General features: G+C 33.4%; 1 protein-coding gene across 3 annotated transcripts in view; it reads right to left on the bottom strand.

Annotated features, from left to right (window-relative positions):
* The window catches only part of LOC105837721 (repressed by EFG1 protein 1), a 59607-nt gene that overhangs the window by 39817 nt on the left and 826 nt on the right, over positions 1 to 18964 (bottom strand). The window contains exons 1-2 of one of the 3 annotated variants that reach the window (XM_028194650.2): positions 16639 to 16843; positions 13916 to 14014 (exon numbers count right to left, since the gene is read on the bottom strand). In XM_028194650.2, the coding sequence (XP_028050451.1) occupies positions 13916 to 14014; positions 16639 to 16673 (134 nt within the window). In that variant the 5' untranslated portion in view covers positions 16674 to 16843. Of the gene's footprint in view, positions 1 to 13915; positions 14015 to 16638; positions 16844 to 18964 lie in introns of those variants that run through there. The other 2 variants (XM_036282493.1, XM_036282490.1) reach the window with 2 other exon arrangements.

Below are 18964 nucleotides of genomic sequence, written 5' to 3'. Positions count from 1 at the left end.
TTTTAAATATGTATTAAGTCTTAGATATATATATTTATATATAATAATTATTGTGTTCAAAATTACATTTGTTAGCAAATATATCTGTAATTATTTAGTCTAATCTTAAAATAATAATCTTAGTAACGATTATTATTTTTGATATACGTTGATATTTGTATGATAGTATTTTAATAACACAGATACACTTAACGCAACTGTCAAAACTCAGACACTACGGTAATGTTCGATGAACAATGCGAAAATTTATATCAACATATTAATTAAGATAGTGGATATTTTATACTCATAAAGAAATATATGTTTAGAGGGCTCTCGTTTCCGACGAATTCTTTTGTACTTAATAAGCAGACAAGCGGAAAGCAGTGCACTGGCGCCGGTGAAGTCAGCACATATGCGATCGCAGATAATTTTTATTAGTTTCATAAATCTCGGTTACTGATAGGTGAGAGGAAATCTGTTTATTCTACTCGTCCTTGTACAAAGTGAGAAAGAAAAGACTAAGAAGAGAATAGAAATTCCTATATCACTCGAGAAATCCTTGACAGTGAGACGGAGAAAGTTTCTTTAGATGGCCGAAGAGATTAATAGCGTTATAGAAAGATATTCCGCAAACAGTTAACGGTCAACAATATATCTTGTCGTAATACACATTTCGGAAAAAAATATAAACTGTATTCTGTATAGAATTATATATATCTATCATCATGAAAAATCTATATTTAATACTTTAAACTATCCATTATTTATTAGATATCTATATGTATAATATTTACTCAGACGAGCGTTGACTAAACGGATTACACGGAATTAAGTGTCATATAAGTAATATGAAATAAGAAATACTAATAGAAAATAATGATTTATTTAAGAAAAATGTTGCTTTCAGGTTACAATCACTAAAAGTTGTTACAAAACATATTAATAAACATATTAATGAACAGTAAACTTTGACATCGACTTTTTTATACAAGTATTTATTTATTTTTAATACTTCTAAAAATATCCTAGCGCACATTGTCTTGACCTCGTTCTTATTAGCTCAAAATAAATCTTTTAATGTGTGCCGTTGTAAATTATTTATATACAAAAATAAAAACACCTTTGTTTTTAGTATTCTAGAACATTACAAGCGCGCGCTGCGCGCGCGCTATTTGACTTTTTACTTTAAAAATAATAATAATTGCAATTTGATTTTCTCTATCTTTTGTTTACATTAATCAAACGTCTTCTGCAATTTTAAATAAAAAAATGTAAAGTTTAATGATACATACATACATACCTACATACCTACCTACATACATACATACCAACATACATACCTACTTGCATACTTACTGCTATCTAGCTACCTAGCTACCTAGCTACATATTTATCTAGTTACGTTCGCTCGTTTGCTCCCTTCCTTGCACCCTTTTTCACTCACTCACTCACACACTCAGTCACTCACTGGCTCACTCCTCGCTCACTCCTCGCTCACTCCTCGCTCACTTCTCGCTCACTCACTCGCTCACTCCTCGCTCACTCCTCGCTCACTCACTCGCTCACTCACTCGCTCACTCCCGGCTCACTCCCGGCTCACTCCCGGCTCACTCCCGGCTCACTCCCGGCTCACTCCCGGCTCACTCCCGGCTCACTCCCGGCTCACTCCCGGCTCACTCCCGGCTCACTCCCGGCTCACTCCTCGCTCACTCCTCGCTCACTCACTCGCTCACTCCCGGCTCACTCCTCGCTCACTCCTCGCTCACTCACTCGCTCACTCACTCGCTCACTCCCGGCTCACTCCCGGCTCACTCCCGGCTCACTCCCGGCTCACTCCCGGTTCACTCCCGGCTTACTCCCGGTTCACTCCCGGTTCACTCCTCGCTCACTCCTCGCTCACTCCTCGCTCACTCACTCGCTCACTCACTCGCTCACTCCTCGCTCACTCCTCGCTCACTCCTCGCTCACTCACTCGCTCACTCACTCGCTCACTCCTCGCTCACTCCTCGCTCACTCGCTCGCTCACTCCCGGCTCACTCCCGGCTCACTCCCGGCTCATTCCCGGCTCACTCCCGGCTCACTCCCGGCTCACTCCCGGCTCACTCCCGGCTCACTCCCGGCTCACTCCTCGCTCACTCCTCGCTCACTCACTCGCTCACTCACTCGCTCACTCCCGGCTCACTCCCGGCTCACTCCTCGCTCACTCCTCGCTCACTCCCGGCTCACTCCCGGCTCACTCCCGGCTCACTCCCGGCTCACTCCCGGTTCACTCCCGGCTTACTCCCGGTTCACTCCCGGTTCACTCCTCGCTCACTCCTCGCTCACTCACTCGCTCACTCACTCGCTCACTCCTCGCTCACTCCTCGCTCACTCGCTCGCTCACTCCCGGCTCACTCCCGGCTCACTCCCGGCTCACTCCCGGCTCACTCCCGGCTCACTCCCGGCTCACTCCCGGCTCACTCCTGAATCACTCCCGGCTCACTCTCGGCTCACTCCTCGCTCACTCTTCGCTCACTCACTCGCTCACTCACTCGCTCACTCCTCGCTCACTCCCGGCTTACTCCCGGTTCACTCCCGGTTCACTCCTCGCTCACTCACTCGCTCACTCCTGGCTCACTCCTGGCTCACTCCCGGCTCACTCCCGGCTCACTCCTCGCTCACTCCTCGCTCACTCCCGGCTCACTCCTGGCTCACTCCCGGCTCACTCCCGGCTCACTCCCGGTTCACTCCCGGTTCACTCCTCGTTCACTCCTCGCTCACTCCTCGCTCACTCACTCGCTCACTCCTCGCTCACTCCTCGCTTACTCCTCGCTCACTCACTCGCTCACTCCTGGCTCACTCCTGGTTCACTCCTGACTCACTCCTGAATCACTCCCGGCTCAGTCTCGGCTCACTCCTCGCTCACTCTTCGCTCACTCCTTGCTCACTCTTCGCTCACTCACTCACTCACTCCTGGCTCACTCCTGGCTCACTCCCGGCTTACTCCCGGTTCACTCCTGGCTCACTCCTGGCTCACTCCCGGCTCACTCCCGGCTCACTCCCGGCTCACTCCTCGCTCACTCCCGGCTCACTCCTGGCTCACTCCCGGCTCACTCCCGGCTCACTCCCGGTTCACTCCCGGTTCACTCCTCGTTCACTCCTCGCTCACTCCTCGCTCACTCACTCGCTCACTCCTCGCTCACTCCTCGCTTACTCCTCGCTCACTCACTCGCTCACTCCTGGCTCACTCCTGGTTCACTCCTGACTCACTCCTGAATCACTGCCGGCTCAGTCTCGGCTCACTCCTCGCTCACTCTTCGCTCACTCCTTGCTCACTCTTCGCTCACTCACTCACTCACTCCTGGCTCACTCCTGGCTCACTCCCGGCTTACTCCCGGTTCACTCCCGGTTCACTCCTCGCTCACTCACTCGCTCACTCCTGGCTCACTCCTGGCTCACTCCCGGCTCACTCCCGGCTCACTCCTCGCTCACTCCTCGCTCACTCCCGGCTCACTCCCGGCTCACTCCCGGCTCACTCCCGGCTCACTCCCGGCTCACTCCTCGCTCACTCCTCGCTCACTCACTCGCTCATTCACTCGCTCACTCCCGGCTCACTCCCGGCTCACTCCCGGCTCACTCCCGGCTCACTCCTCGCTCACTCCCGGCTCACTCCTCGCTCACTTCTCGCTCACTCCTCGCTTACTCCTCGCTCACTCCTCGCTCACTCCTCGCTTACTCCTCGCTCACTCACTCGCTCACTCCTGGCTCACTCCTGGTTCACTCCTGGCTCACTCCTGAATCACTCCCGGCTCACTCTCGGCTCACTCCTCGCTCACTCTTCGCTCACTCCTCGCTCACTCTTCGCTCACTCACTCACTCACTCCTGGCTCACTCCTGGCTCACTCCCGGCTCACTCCCGGCTCACTCCTCGCTCACTTCCGGCTCACTCCCGGCTCACTCCCGGCTCACTCCTCGCTCACTCCCGGCTTACTCCCGGCTCACTCCTGGCTCACTCCTCGCTCACTCCTCGCTCACTCCCGGCTCACTTCCGGCTCACTCCTGACTCACTCCCGGTTCACTCCCGGCTCACTCCTCGCTCACTCCCGGCTTACTCCCGGCTCACTCACTTATTTACTCACTTACGCACGCACCCCATCCAAGTCGCTAACCCATGTGCACACTGCAAACGAAGTAAAGTTCACATGTGTTTGCAGGTTTTCAATACAATGTCTGGTAACGGAATTAACACTTACTCATTTTACAAGTACACCCATAAAAAAAATAAACAAAGACATTGCTTCGCTGTGGTCACACACAAACACACACACACACACACATTTAAATTTTTGTCTACAAATTATGGATTTCCTTATCGAAATTTAAAAAAATTTTTTTTGAGTCGCCAAAAATCCTTCGTCTCTCCCGGTCTCTTCCCGCCTCTCCCGGTCTCTCCCCGTCTCTCCCGGTCTCTCCCGGTCTCTCCCTGTCTCTCCCTATCTCTACCCATCTCTCCCCGTCTCTTCCGGTCTCTCCCCGTCTCTCCCGGTCTCTCCCCGTCTCTCCCGGTCTCTCCCGGTCTCTCCCCGTCTCTCCCTATCTCTACCCATCTCTCCCCGTCTCTTCTGGTCTCTCCCCGTCTCTCCCGGTCTCTCCCCGTCTCTCCCCGTCTCTCCCCGTCTCTCCCGGTCTCTCCCCGCCTCTCACGGTCTCTATCCGTCTCTCCCCGTCTCTCCCAGTCTCTTCCCGTCTCTCCCCGTCTCAATGTGTCAAAATTTCAATAATATTAATAAAAAACTATTTTTTACACTTAAATTATGGCCATCATTTTTGAAACATCCGGTATATCCAAAATCAAACCCCATAAGAACACTCCCGTTTTTTAATGCAACATTGTGTCAAAATTTCAAATCCTGCCATTGATTCTAAATTGTCATATACACGCTAAAACATTCTCAAATTAAAGGCCTGCATTTATGACTAGTAATAAATCTAATATTTATTCACGTACTTCTAACTAAATTCAATACAACGTTGTGTCCAAATTACAAAAAAATATCATTAAAAAAATATTGTTTAAAATTAAATTATGGCCATCATTTTTGAAACACCAATATATCCAAAATCAGACCCCATAACAACACTCACGGTTACGAATGCAACGTTGTGTCAAAATTTCAAAGCAATCGGTGAAAAACTTACGGAGATCTTAAATGACGAACAAACATTTACATTTTTATTTATATAGATTGTATAGTTAAGATATGAACTATTTATTATATACTGATATTTTTGTCAATATATTATTTACATAAATAAATAAAATTTGCACTTTATTTATTGAGACATTCATTCACTTTTTCTGAAATTTAAAGCTTATTAATAAGTATGTAATTACATATTCCATATTATATTCTACTTTTTAACTCCCCATTTTCTTACTTTCTTTTTTCTGTTAATACTTAAGTTTGATTTGAATTTTAGAAACTTTTATAGCTAACATGTTTCTTCAAAATTCTACATAAATTAGAAGTTTAATATATATTATACATATGTAGTTATATATTACATAAAGTAACGAGTATTAACTTTAAAAACAAGTATATCATGTTACAAGTATCTGCCTTTACCTTAATAATAATATATTAAGAAAACAAAATAAAAATAAAGCTGTGTAATGAATTCATATAAAGTGTTCGATTTATTTACATATTTATATTTCTCTTGTATTTTAAACTATTAACGAGTTTTGGATTATATTCTTGATCGGACGAGAACTACTTATCACGAGACAATCTTTGAGCCGATGATGCATTACTGCATTACGCTGAGAGTCTGTCTTTTAATTACACGCCGACGATGTAGCCGTGACGGAAGATGTTTATCAAATTGCATAAATCGTTTTGCATTCTCATACACATTGAATTTTGATCGCGGATAGGCAGCGACTGGAAGTGACTAGCTGAATCTTGCAACGATCTCTCGCAGCTTCTGCAGAAACAACGCGGTACTCTAGACGCCTCACATAAACCACGCAACAGTACATAGCATTATGCAAACGTGACGTCGGTTTCTTTAGCTAGGATTGCAGCATCGGTCTGCAAATCGTTTCTTAGAAAATTGTGACGATAAGAATGTTACGATTTCGCACTAGAATTTATTTTACATTTTTTAACTTTTTTTCTAAAATAATTGATAATAGAATTATGATTGACTAATCACTCTAGAGACAAACAATCTAAGCTATATTTTTAGATACAAATTATATTATATATTACTGTTTTATGACACCATAAAACGCCTAACAAAATAGTAATTTTTTGTTGTTATCAACTCTCTAAATTGCAATCAGTGTAATATCAGTAATATATTTACAATAATAAATAATACGTTTACTGTCTTTTAGTAATTCATATTTCAGAATTATAATCACTGAAAGATCTGTGTATTTTCACCGATTTGACTAATTTTCCACTGATTGTAATTTAGAGAGAAGCATAATGTTAAAAAATTATTTTAACATCCCTGAACGTTAATTTCAATTTTTGACATTAAAATGAATTATATCAATAACTACATATATATCCACAAGAATATCAATTGTTCATTGTATGTTATTTTAGATAGAAAACATGCATTTTTCAATTTCCGATTTCTTTAATTCCTTTTTGACATTTTTATTTCTCAAGTGGCACGCAGTAAAATTAACGGGATTTTTACGTCCGTTAGAGAATTCCACGCTAACTTCCGCTTTTCACATTAAATTCTTATTGCATACTTCTCGTGCAAAGGATGTTTGCAACGTTAAGTATTAATCTCAAGCAGTTCCATGCTTGGGTAAAATGTAATTAGTGACCTTGTGAACATCGTTAAATATGTCAACTACTTTGATATTTTCCCGTCGCATGTTTAATTTCACGGTCGCTTCATCTCGACCTGTCACACTCGAAGGGAGTGAGATCATTGAAGATTACACTAAACCGGCTTGGTCGCATCATTTGCATTGACAAGGCGCAATTAAATATAGAAAAATAGATATCGTATTTAAAGTATGTCATAGTCAAATTAAAAAGTCGCTACATACAAGTATATTACAAAAAATATTACAATTTCACTTAATTGTTCTTTCAATTTTCCCTATAGATAGGAATAAAATTGTCTCTAATTTCGTGATTCTCGATTCAAATGTAAGAACATTATAAGAAATTTGCTTTCATATGATCTTGATACTTGGTACAAAGGAAAAATTACAAAAACTAGTTTATCATTAATCTTCTACGTTATACTAGTAAGAAGAATTAATTTTATTTACAGTCTATATATATATTCAGTAGATCGGACACAGTCATTGATATTCCGCAGTGGTAAAGACCTGTTTAACGTGCGATAGCGGAATTGGTGTCAATACCGCGATAAAGAGCAAGTCATCATAGACGGCTTGCCGGATGACAATCACTAAACTACACGGAGAGAATTTTCTCTTAAAATTTACCCTCAAAATCTAGTAATTGTGGGATAATGTGTGATCTTGAGGAATTTTATTATGCTGTTTAATAAAATTTACTATAAATATAGTAAAATTTTCTATACTTTCAGTAAAATTTACTAAAAGTATAGTAAATTTTACTAAAAAGTATAGTAAAATTTCTCAAGCTCACACATTATCCTACAATTATCAAATTTTGAAGATAAATTTGAATAGAAAATTCTCTTCGTGTATCAACACGATATCATAATCCGTTTCCTTCACTGCATATTTGCTCATATCCGATTCTGTTATGTTAAATTGAATTATTGTATTAAATAAGAATAATTTTAAAATAAATTATATTTTATATTAAGTTTTGTAATTAAAAATTTAGATAAAACAGATCTTAATTGTATAATTATTAAGTTTATTTTAAAGTACCGTTGCAAATGACAGTTGAATATAATTTCACACTTTCTTCATATACAGAATTGTAAATACAAATACAATTATAATCGAAATTATAAATAAATTTTCGAGAAACTCGAATGTTGTTATAATAATTATTATAAATATTATATATTACATAACATTATATTATAATATCATATACATAATAGATTATAAATAAATAAATGATATACATATATTGTGTATTCAATAGTAAAAGTCTTATAAATAAATTGAATGAGTTTATCTTCAATAAGTGATTTCACTTTTGCAACAAAATTTCACAATTGTTTTAAAAAAATAATTAGAAAATCTTTAAGCGTTCTTACTTGTCTTTAGAATCTTGCAAACTAAAAACCGGTTTCTCATCTCAAGTTGTCTTCATGTACTGTTCATTAATTTTATAATAAAAGAATTTGTGTTTTTAGCATTGATTATAATATCTATGCAGAGCTTGTTGTTTAAGGTTATTGACTGTTAAAATTACATGCGCAATCTGAAACTCATCTTCTCATAGATAAGGAAGACGCAACGGAAATGAAGTTTCATGTAACTTAATGACCAAGCATTTAAACTTAATGAATAGTACTGTATATACAGAGCAAAGGTCAAATGGAAAACTTTTATGGATTTTGATTAAAATAATAATAATCAAAAGAAATAATTTTCTGTAGGCAGTTAACTGTCAGATTGATAGAAGGTTTAATTCACCTTTTCACAGACAATAAAAATCAATTTTACAAACTTTACGTTAAATTTCAGGTAAGTTGTTCAAAATAAAAAATGTTATTTCTTACATTAACCCTACATTCCTTGTCGTTATGAAAAAAATCTCTCATCTCGATCTCAATTAACATATACTTAAAAAATGGTATTAAATAGAAGTATAATGTTTCATGACTTTTCAAGTACAATTACTTTTCAGGTACAATTAAAAAATTATTTTTTAAACTGTTGAATAATTAAAGTTTATTATATTAATAAGTAATAAAAGTACGTTTGCCTTTTATTTTTCTAGCAATATAGTTCTTTAAATTTCATAAGTAATTTGGTTTTCTTGATAGAGTAAAAAAGAAAAATGCATAATAGTTTATTGAGATGTGACCAGATGTGATATTTTAAACCAAGACAAAGAACTTACACACACACACACACACACACACACACACACACACACACACACACACACACACACACACACACACATACACACAAAACATATATATATATATATTTGGCGCAAAAAAAACGAGATAAAAATTTTGACCGAATTTTTAGGCAACCTTCAAAGTGATGCAACTTTGCGAAAAATCATCCAAATTACTTTTTTTTAAACTAAAGACTCTACTTTAAGAATCCCTAAACGAAAGTTTGATTTGTTAAGTGACTCTTTTGTATTGCATGAAAACCGAACATGTTTTTTTTAATTAAAAAAAGTAAAAATTTGTTATCTTTTTTTACAAGTTTCTCGTTAAAATTTTGTTAATATTAATCCAAATTCTTAAAGTTTATTCTTTTCTAGTCCTTTCTAAAAAAGGGCATGGCATCGATACTCGCATCTCTCGAAGTATTGTTGTCGCTTTTCCGCGATGCCGATTGGTTCTCTCGTTGCGCTTCGTGTTACGAGAGTAATCATTGCGATTGAATTTTGACAGCTGTCAAATTTGTATAAATGGTTATCTATACCGGAAGAGACGGGGTGAGACGGGGAGAGACCGGGAGAGACCGGGAGAGACGGGGAGAGACCGGGAGAGACGGGGAGAGACCGGGAGAGACGGGGAGAGACGGAAAGAGACGGGGAGAGACCGGGAGAGACGGGGAGAGACGGAGTGAGACGGGGAGAGACCGGGAGAGACGGGGAGAGACCGGGAGAGACGGGGAGAGACCGGGAGAGACGGGGAGAGACGGAAAGAGACGGGGAGAGACCGGGAGAGACGGGGAGAGACGGAGTGAGACGGGGAGAGACCGGGAGAGATGGGGAGAGACCGGGAGAGACGGGGAGAGACAGGGAGAGACGGGGAGAGACCGGGAGAGACGGGGAGAGACGGGAGAGACGGGGAGAGACCGGGAGAGACGGGGAGAGACGGAAAGAGACGGGGAGAGACCGGGAGAGACGGGGAGAGACGGAGTGAGACGGGGAGAGACCGGGAGAGATGGGGAGAGACCGGAAGAGACGGGGAGAGACAGGGAGAGACGGGGAGAGACCGGGAGAGACGGGGAGAGACGGGGAGAGACGGGGAGAGACGGGGAGAGACAAGGAGAGACGGGAGAGACGGAGAGAGACCGGGAGAGACGGGGAGAGACCGGGAGAGACGGGCAGAGACGGGGAGAGATGGGCAAAAACGGGGAGAGACGGGGAGAGAGGGGGAAAGACCGGGAGAGACCGGGTTAATTTATTAACAATTGTAATTTTGTTTTTCAAACTATGTCGTCAATCTCTAATGCTAATTAAAGAAAAAAAAAACAAAAAGAAGGAGAAGAAGAGTCAGAGCTGACAACATTTCGTTACATTTCAGTGTCAATATCATATTACTTTAAAGAAAATTTATGTACGTTGTGTATATTGTATTTCTTTTTTTCTTTTTTTATGTTTATAATATTTTTAAAGAAGAAAGAAAATTAGATAATAAATTAATGTATGTAAGTCTACTTTCTCTCTCTCTCTCTCTCTCTCTCTCTCTCTCTCTCTCTCTATTTCGTTTTTCTTTCTTTTTGTATATAATTATTTATTTATATAATTATTATTGCAATTGTTATTTTTAAAAAGTAAAAAACTAAATAGCGCGCGCGTAGCGCGTGTCTGTGTTGTTCTAGTCAATTTAAAAAAAAAAAGGACATTTTGATACGATGTTTTCTGTTGATTATACACAAGTTTGAAGTTTGCACTGCATTTTAGAGTATTTTAGCGAATAAATACAGTATTTTTTAAATACCATGAAACGATATTAATATAATATTGCACATTAATTTTATTGTTTAACTCAATCATACCGCCGTCATCAGAGTGACCCAACTTATAATGTGCACCACGTGGAGGTTGACGATCGAATTTTACATCATATGAAAAGAGCCGATTTTTTAAATAAAATTCGAATTTTTACTTTTTATGTATAAGTATGTGTATATTTATGTGTAATATATTCAAATGATTGAGTTAAACGCTAATAAAATCAATGTGCAATATTATATTAATACCGTTTCATCCAAAGAATATTGTATTTATTCACTAAAATACCCTAAAATCCAGTGCAAACTTCAAACTCGTGTATAATCAACGAAAAACATTGTATCGACATGTTCTTTTTTTAAAATTGCTTAGAAAAGAATGAACTTTAAGAATTCGAATTAATATTAACAAGATCTTAACGAGAAACTTGTGAAAAATAATAACAAACTTTTACTTTTTTTAATGAAAAAAAAATGTTTGGTTTTCATGCAATACAAAAGAATTACACTTAACAAATCAAACTTTCGCCTAGGGATACTTAAAGTAAAATCTTTGTCCTTTAATTGAAAAAAAAGGTAATGTAATTTGGATAATTTTTCGCAAAGTTGCATGACTTTAAAGATTGCCTAAAAATTTGGTTAAAATTTTTGTCTTGTTTTTTTTTTGCGCCAGTGTATATGTATATATACATATATTCATATAATTCAATTTTATAAATATATTTTTATATGTCTAAAGTATTATGTTTATCTATTGTATTTTTTATTTCCGTATGATTCCGTTAAATTAACTGCTTTAGTTTTGTTATGGTTTAGAATTAAGAATATACTTTAGCAAAATACTATTTCGAATAATTAAGTTCTCCAAGGGACTCAATGCTGACGTGGGAAATAAAATAATTACAGTCGGAGAGAATGTGTCTCGTAACTGGCATTATACCGGTATAAGAGTGAGTTCAACTAACTGTATAAATCTCCGGAACCAAAACAATATAGAAATAAATTCGCCGGAAATTTAGGGACAGCGCAATAATGAACTGCACCGAAACTTACGAGCGTATATCAGCGGCGGCATACAATTTGTTAACAAGACGACATTGATGACACATCAACCAGATCATACTAAATAATGGATCAATGAATCATGAATTGTTGCTTTTATTTATTAACCTGGTACTTATCCGGATATACATCACGAATCATAATACAGACTAATAAACTTGATAGCCATAAAATAAAATAGCTGCATGAATTTATTTTACCTAAATTTTTTTATATGTAAATATGTAACTAATTATACATTTTTCAGAGTGTTTGCGTGTATATTATCTATCACTTTTTCTTTTTTTTTTTATTTTTGCAACGTAATCTTTGCGTAAATAGACCAGGATTACTGTAAAACTTTTTAAATTTATGATTGTTTAGTATTATTGTAACTTTATTTACTTCAATGCTTAAAATAAATGTATCTAGAAATAGAGAAAAATCAACAAAATAAAATAATTTAAATTTAGAAAACAAATTTTATTTCTATTTAAAAAATATAGAAGTTCTATGTAAATGTTTATAAAAGCAATATATAAATAAGTAACAAAAAGTATCTGCATAATAATAATTTTATTTTTTATTATGTTAAGTTACTAAATTTAATATGGCTCTTATATACTGCAAAAAATTTTTGTAAAATTATGATTATAATAGTGGGTAATTTTTTTTGAGACCCACTATAATAGTTGTAAATTTTTATGTGTATGTAATTATGTATATAAATTTCGCAATAATTTCTTAATTTGTTTTTTACACTTGTGTATACACCGTAAACAAATTTATAACATATTGAATTACTTTTACTTCTATACTGCAAAATTATAAACACGAGAAAATTTACAACTATTATAGTCATATCAAAATTACCCACTATTATAGTTGTAATTTTACAAAAATTTTTTACAGTGTATATAATTTTGATTTCTGAGAATAAAAAAAATGATAACAAATCACAAATGAAAACAAAAAAAATTACATGTATGTCTAGTCTAGAACATCTAGAATATCTAGAGATAATACAAAAAATAAGAAATATTAATCAATTGTTGAAACAATTCTTGGTATATAATAAATATTTCCATATTAATATAATAATTAATTTCTTACAGTTCTATGAACCGTCGAATGTTGTCGGATTTAAACTGTCTCTCATACCGTTTACGGTAAAATATTTATTTACAAATCTAACTTTATCTGTGTTTTCTATTTTCCAATATTTTTATTTAAAATTTACCATGCCAGAATATGCATGATATGCGTAAAATGAGAACCGTTTATATTATATTGACAAATCATATTGCATTGTTTGTTTGAAATAGTATTTTTATCTCTTATTATTTACCTTTGTCTTGTCATACAACACTGATTATCGCACCTGCGTTAAAACTATCTTCATAAAAATTGCAAAAATATAAAGAACTCAATCACAACGTCTGTTAAGCGATCTTAGCGTGCGGAAACTAACGTATCTCGGGGTCACTTGTTCATCTAAAAGTTCGGAAGCACGCACGCTTCCGGCAGCATGTCGTTATCAGTGAAAGTCGTACGTTACAACATATGCATATAAATAGTGTCGGTATGAATCCTTTCGATGTTGAAGAAACTGGACGGCTTTCCATTTCTGCTGATCGTAATTTTACGAGAATACACTTACCTTAAAAAGCCCTAATTCTTTAAAACTTTAAAAACTTACAGATAATTTTTATAGAAACTGCAAGGCACTTTTTTCTTTACTACAAAATATATAAATCATAATTCTTCTGGCGTTAATATACATAATTTGTCTCTATCAAGTCATTAATATGAATTCTTCTCTAACAATGAACAGTCATAAATTAAATGCGGAATTTTTATAAGTTTAAGCTATTTTGTGATAACATTTAATCCATATAACTTTGCGAATATCTTTAAGATACATAAATTTGGTAAGAAGACATTATCTTATCGTAATTATCCTATGTAGTCTTTATCAACTTATAAGAATGAATAAATTAATGCAAAAGCTCAAAGTATTATGAGTTAAGGAATATATCAGTTATTACTCACTCGATGGTTAATTCCTTTAGTTCTCCAGAAATGTCGGATAAACTATCGAATGTTTGATCAATAAGAAACATAGGCGAGTGCAATATTCGAACATCATTTCTGAAATCAAAAAGATCAAACATTAATAACTTTAAGAACTCGCCATATAACTAATGTTAATATAATTATCATAATTGTTGTATGTTAAAATTTGTACAGTAAAATTCATGATTTTATAATATACATTTTTAATTTCATAAAGTTATTATATATAGTAATTATATTCAAAGTACGCGTTTTATAATGTAATTATTTCAATATTAATTAATATAATGTTCAATGTTGAGTTAAATAATTAAATTAAACACGTTTCTGTGATTTTTGAAATATTTTCATTCCTCTTTTTTAAAGTTTTATAGTTTTAACGATATACGCCAACATTCATTAGTCCAAAAAGAGCATTCATCAAGTCGCTTACCCTTTACTAATTTTAGCTCTTACATAACACACATCCAGCACTCGAAACGAGTTTAATTGATTCCGGTATTATTCTACAAGAGAATGACCTCTAAAAGGGCATTAACTGAGCATCCTTTATTCACGGAAAGAATAAAAGATTAAAAAGAAATGATGAAATTATAAAATTATTAAATAACTTGCTTAATAGAGGCAAAATAGGTTACACAAAATATAAACTTTGTATAAAACGTACCAACTAAATTTATTATGAAAAATATTATAAATTAATATTTAAATACTAGAAACATAGATATATGAAAATTTTAGAGACAAGATTATTATGATAGAGCGACCTACTTATGTGTTATATAAATTGTAAAATAAAATATAATAATATTTATAATTAGAAAAAATTCTAGAAAAACGTAATTCTTTTGTGTTCAACAAAATGTAAGTTAAATATTCCTAGTATTTAAAATAAAAATTTTAAAAATTAATTTCATATTTAATAAGTTTTAAACTTATTTTACCTAATAAAAAGTAAATTATAGATATCTATTCCTAGAATTTAGAATAAAATTTTAAATAACCTTTCAAAAATAACCATTGCCAAATAATCTTTCAAGGTAAAATTCAAAGAATATATGTAAGACTATCTGTATACTTTTAAAATAAAGAAAATTATTTTAATTACATTTTTAAACTAAGTAAGAATTTATTTTAATAATTTTATCTAAAAATTTAAAAAATTTTTGAATAATAAATTAAATGGTACGCTGTATCAAATAATATTTTTTAATTTTTAAGTTTTAGTTCCAACCAAAAATAGACTATACAAACTAAATGTTGATTTTTACTTATAACACTTTTATTGCAGATTCGTGTTGTATGCGAAAAAACTTTTATTTCAAAGTTTTTTTTAATGCTTCTACATTAACTTTAAAATAATCTAAAAATGAATGTGATAAAAAGTAAACATAAATAAAAAATTAATGGACGTATTAAACAAAATTTGAAACAAAGGTTTCTTATTTTTTTAAGTATATTCCGTATGTGTAATAAAAATGTTTTCTTCGTTTTGAAAAGAATTAAAAAGTTTTCTGGAACTCAGTATATAACAGTTAGATTTTAAAAGAGATCTTATATCATATTATTAATTAAATTTTCATGAAAATTATTGTTAAAAAAAGAATTTTAACAATATTATTTTTCTTATATACTTTTTATATTAATAGTATATGACTTAATTTTATTTTCTAACCAATTAATAAATTACGTTATTTATGCAAGATATACATTTAAAAATAAGCGCACGCACGCACGCACGCATGCACACACACACACACACACACACACACACACACACACACACACACACACACACACACACACACACACACACATTTTGTATAAATCACACAATATCGCTGATTAATATGCAATATTGATCATTCACAAAAAAATCATGGCTCCTTACAAAATGTTAAAATAATGATGATATTAATAATTATTAATTCTTGATATAACACAACTTCAAACTTTCTAGAAACGAGCCACTCCCATTTTCAACAATTAAAATAAAGTATTCTACAGTACAGCTAAACTGCTTTTATAAGTTTATCGTAATAATATACACAGTTTCTAAATAATCACTTCATTCGTATAATTTCTATGTAATGACAATAATAATCATAGCAATCCAATTCTTTTTGATTAATTCATTTAATGTATATACAATGCATATATAATACATCATTAAAATACAACATTTTTAAATAATTTTTTCTTTTAATAGTTGTACATTAGTAAATTAACAGTTATTAAACATTAGTAAATTAATCAACTTATTAATAAAGTGTTCAAAAATATAATCTAATAAATCTAATTGATTGATTTTAATATTATAGTTCTTAACTATCTAATTATTTTTTCAACATTTTATTTAATTTATTTCTCTTTTAAGGATTATATTATTTATTAATCTAATTATGTTTAATAAATTTGTATTATTATATGTATACGTATACTTAATAATATATATTTATAACTTGTATATAACACATTTTGATAGATTTGTAAATGTATTATATTACTTCATTTTATAAATTAAAATTTCTATCTTTATTTTATTTATTTAATTTTATTTTAATTCCTATTTATTAATTTATTTGTTTCCTACATGATGATATGCTGTGAATAATATTTATCATTACATTTTACAACACAAAAGTTAATTATAATTAAACATTTTTATTTAATATAAATAAAATGTAATATTTACTTACTTTTCGTTATCTTTAGAGAACGACATCGCTGACATTCGTTGGCACAAACGATTTCGCTGACAATGAATAGAATACGACTTGACTCACGTATTAAAACACCACACTATTACACTGCCATTATATTACACGAACAAAATGCTGTTTAAACGTTTATATAGCACTGACAAGCCAATAAAATGTTCCAACGCGTTTCATAGTAACTTTTAGTATTATATTCACATGCAATTTTTCGTAATTATATTAAAATTTATAAGTGTCAGCATATCAACTAAATTCTAAAGATTTACGGTTCAAGAACTGCAAAATAAGTTTATTATTTCTATTAATTTGTTTGTTAATTAATTGTTAATTACTGGTAGTTTATTTAATAATATAAAAGTTGAATATTGGATTATAGTTGTGTGTGTGTGTGTGTGTGTGTGTAATAAACAAAATAAAATAGATTAAAAATTAATTAAACTATTTTAAATTTTAATTATAAAATTAATTCAAGTATGAACCTTGATTTTGGCAATATTTTAATTATAAATCATAAAATTGCAACATTTATTATTTATTTCTTAAATATAAAATATAACTTTAAAGATACAATTAATTTTAAAGAATCACGTTTTATTATATATATATATATATATATATATATATAACATTTAAAAAGTGTTAGTATTTTTTCATTTTTTGTATTAAAAAATTTTAATTTGTAGATTATTAAATATTATTTTAAATTCAATTAAATTTTATGTTAGTTTGATATCTTTTGACCTTCTAGAACACACAATATCATTGCTTTATAAAAAAATGTTAAATGTGTATTTCTTTAAAGCGTATGTCACTCAATATCGTTCAATCAAAGCCAGTGAATTAAGAATAAAGATACGGAATTATGCATGCATTGCATGTATAGCAAACTGAGTGCACTATAAATATGTTACGAAAAAAGTGAAACATGTAGAACGCGGTATTTAAATGACCGACACTGCTGCTACGATGACTTCTAGATCATTGATTGTAAACCAAACAGATGCTTCTTTTTACGGTTCACGAATAAATTTATCATCCAGCTTGTTAGATATAGTTATATGCGATCATAAACACGCATTCCTCTTATCACCGCTGATATCTTCCAATACCAAACAAATCATGATAACGATAATAAAAAAATGTTAAGCTTTAGTGCTAAATTCAATTCTGAATCATTAAGAGAATCTTCATATAAGATAACATATCATCACTAAAGAAAAGTATATAAGTTAATTTATTATCCAAATTTATTTAGTACCAAACAAAACAGAAAAATATTAAAAAGCATTTTAATTATGTGTAGATTGTTTCATCGTCATACCTATTTCTCTTCGATTTATTTAATGCAATAGTCGTCACGTTTTTATAAATAATATCTTAAATATTAGATTTTAATTAGATTTTAATTTTTAATCTAGAATCGTAAATATATAACACTTTTTTTATATATTTGACGTAAACCTTTTCCCTTTCTTAAAAAGATTTTGTTTAAAAATCTACTTTTTGTAAACAAATTAACTGTTTGTATATTTTGTATGTTTTGTCTATTTATCTGTAATTTGTTTGTTTTTTATTAAAAATGAAATTAGCAATATGTTTGTTATAAATTTTTAGACAAATTAGTGTTTCTATTATTAATATACTCTTACTTAAAATTATTCAAATTGTTTAATTTCATACATATGTGACATATTTAAAATTACATATTCATGAACTCAAATATAATCTTTTCTTCGCGTACTCCGCCCAGTACGTGGATAAAAACAACACAGTTATTAGAGTTGACCTAACTGGCAAGATATAATTCAAAATTAACGCACTACGTACGTTTCGGTCTTTTTCAAGTAGCATATGTACATAAATTACATTGTGCACATTAAGAACTATGACATATGTCCAGATATGTTATCTAAAAGACAGAATTATAAGTTTTAACTTATATTGTACTTTTTATGACGCACATTCTCTGTAAGTAACATAATTATTGTTTTTAATAACGTGATAGAATTTGTAGTTTTATAGAATTTGTAGTTTTATATAATTTGTAACCCCGTCTTTTAGATAACATAGCTCGACATATGTCATAGTTCTTAATGTGCACAATGTAATTCATGTATATATGCCATGCACTTAAAAAGGATCGAAACGTTAGTGTGTTAACTTTGAATTATATCTGGCCAATTAGGTCAAATCTAATAAATATTTGTGTTGTTTTTATATTCATGTCACATTAGTTAATGCTTATTGAGTAATAATTAAGTTATTACTAATAATTATAATTAATACTTTGCCTAAACTAATCTTA

This window comes from Monomorium pharaonis, chromosome 2 (assembly GCF_013373865.1).
Source record: "Monomorium pharaonis isolate MP-MQ-018 chromosome 2, ASM1337386v2, whole genome shotgun sequence".
Taxonomy (NCBI): domain Eukaryota; kingdom Metazoa; phylum Arthropoda; class Insecta; order Hymenoptera; family Formicidae; genus Monomorium; species Monomorium pharaonis.
The sequence above is the reverse complement of the archived record's forward strand: the minus strand, read 5'-3'. Positions and strand labels throughout refer to the sequence as shown.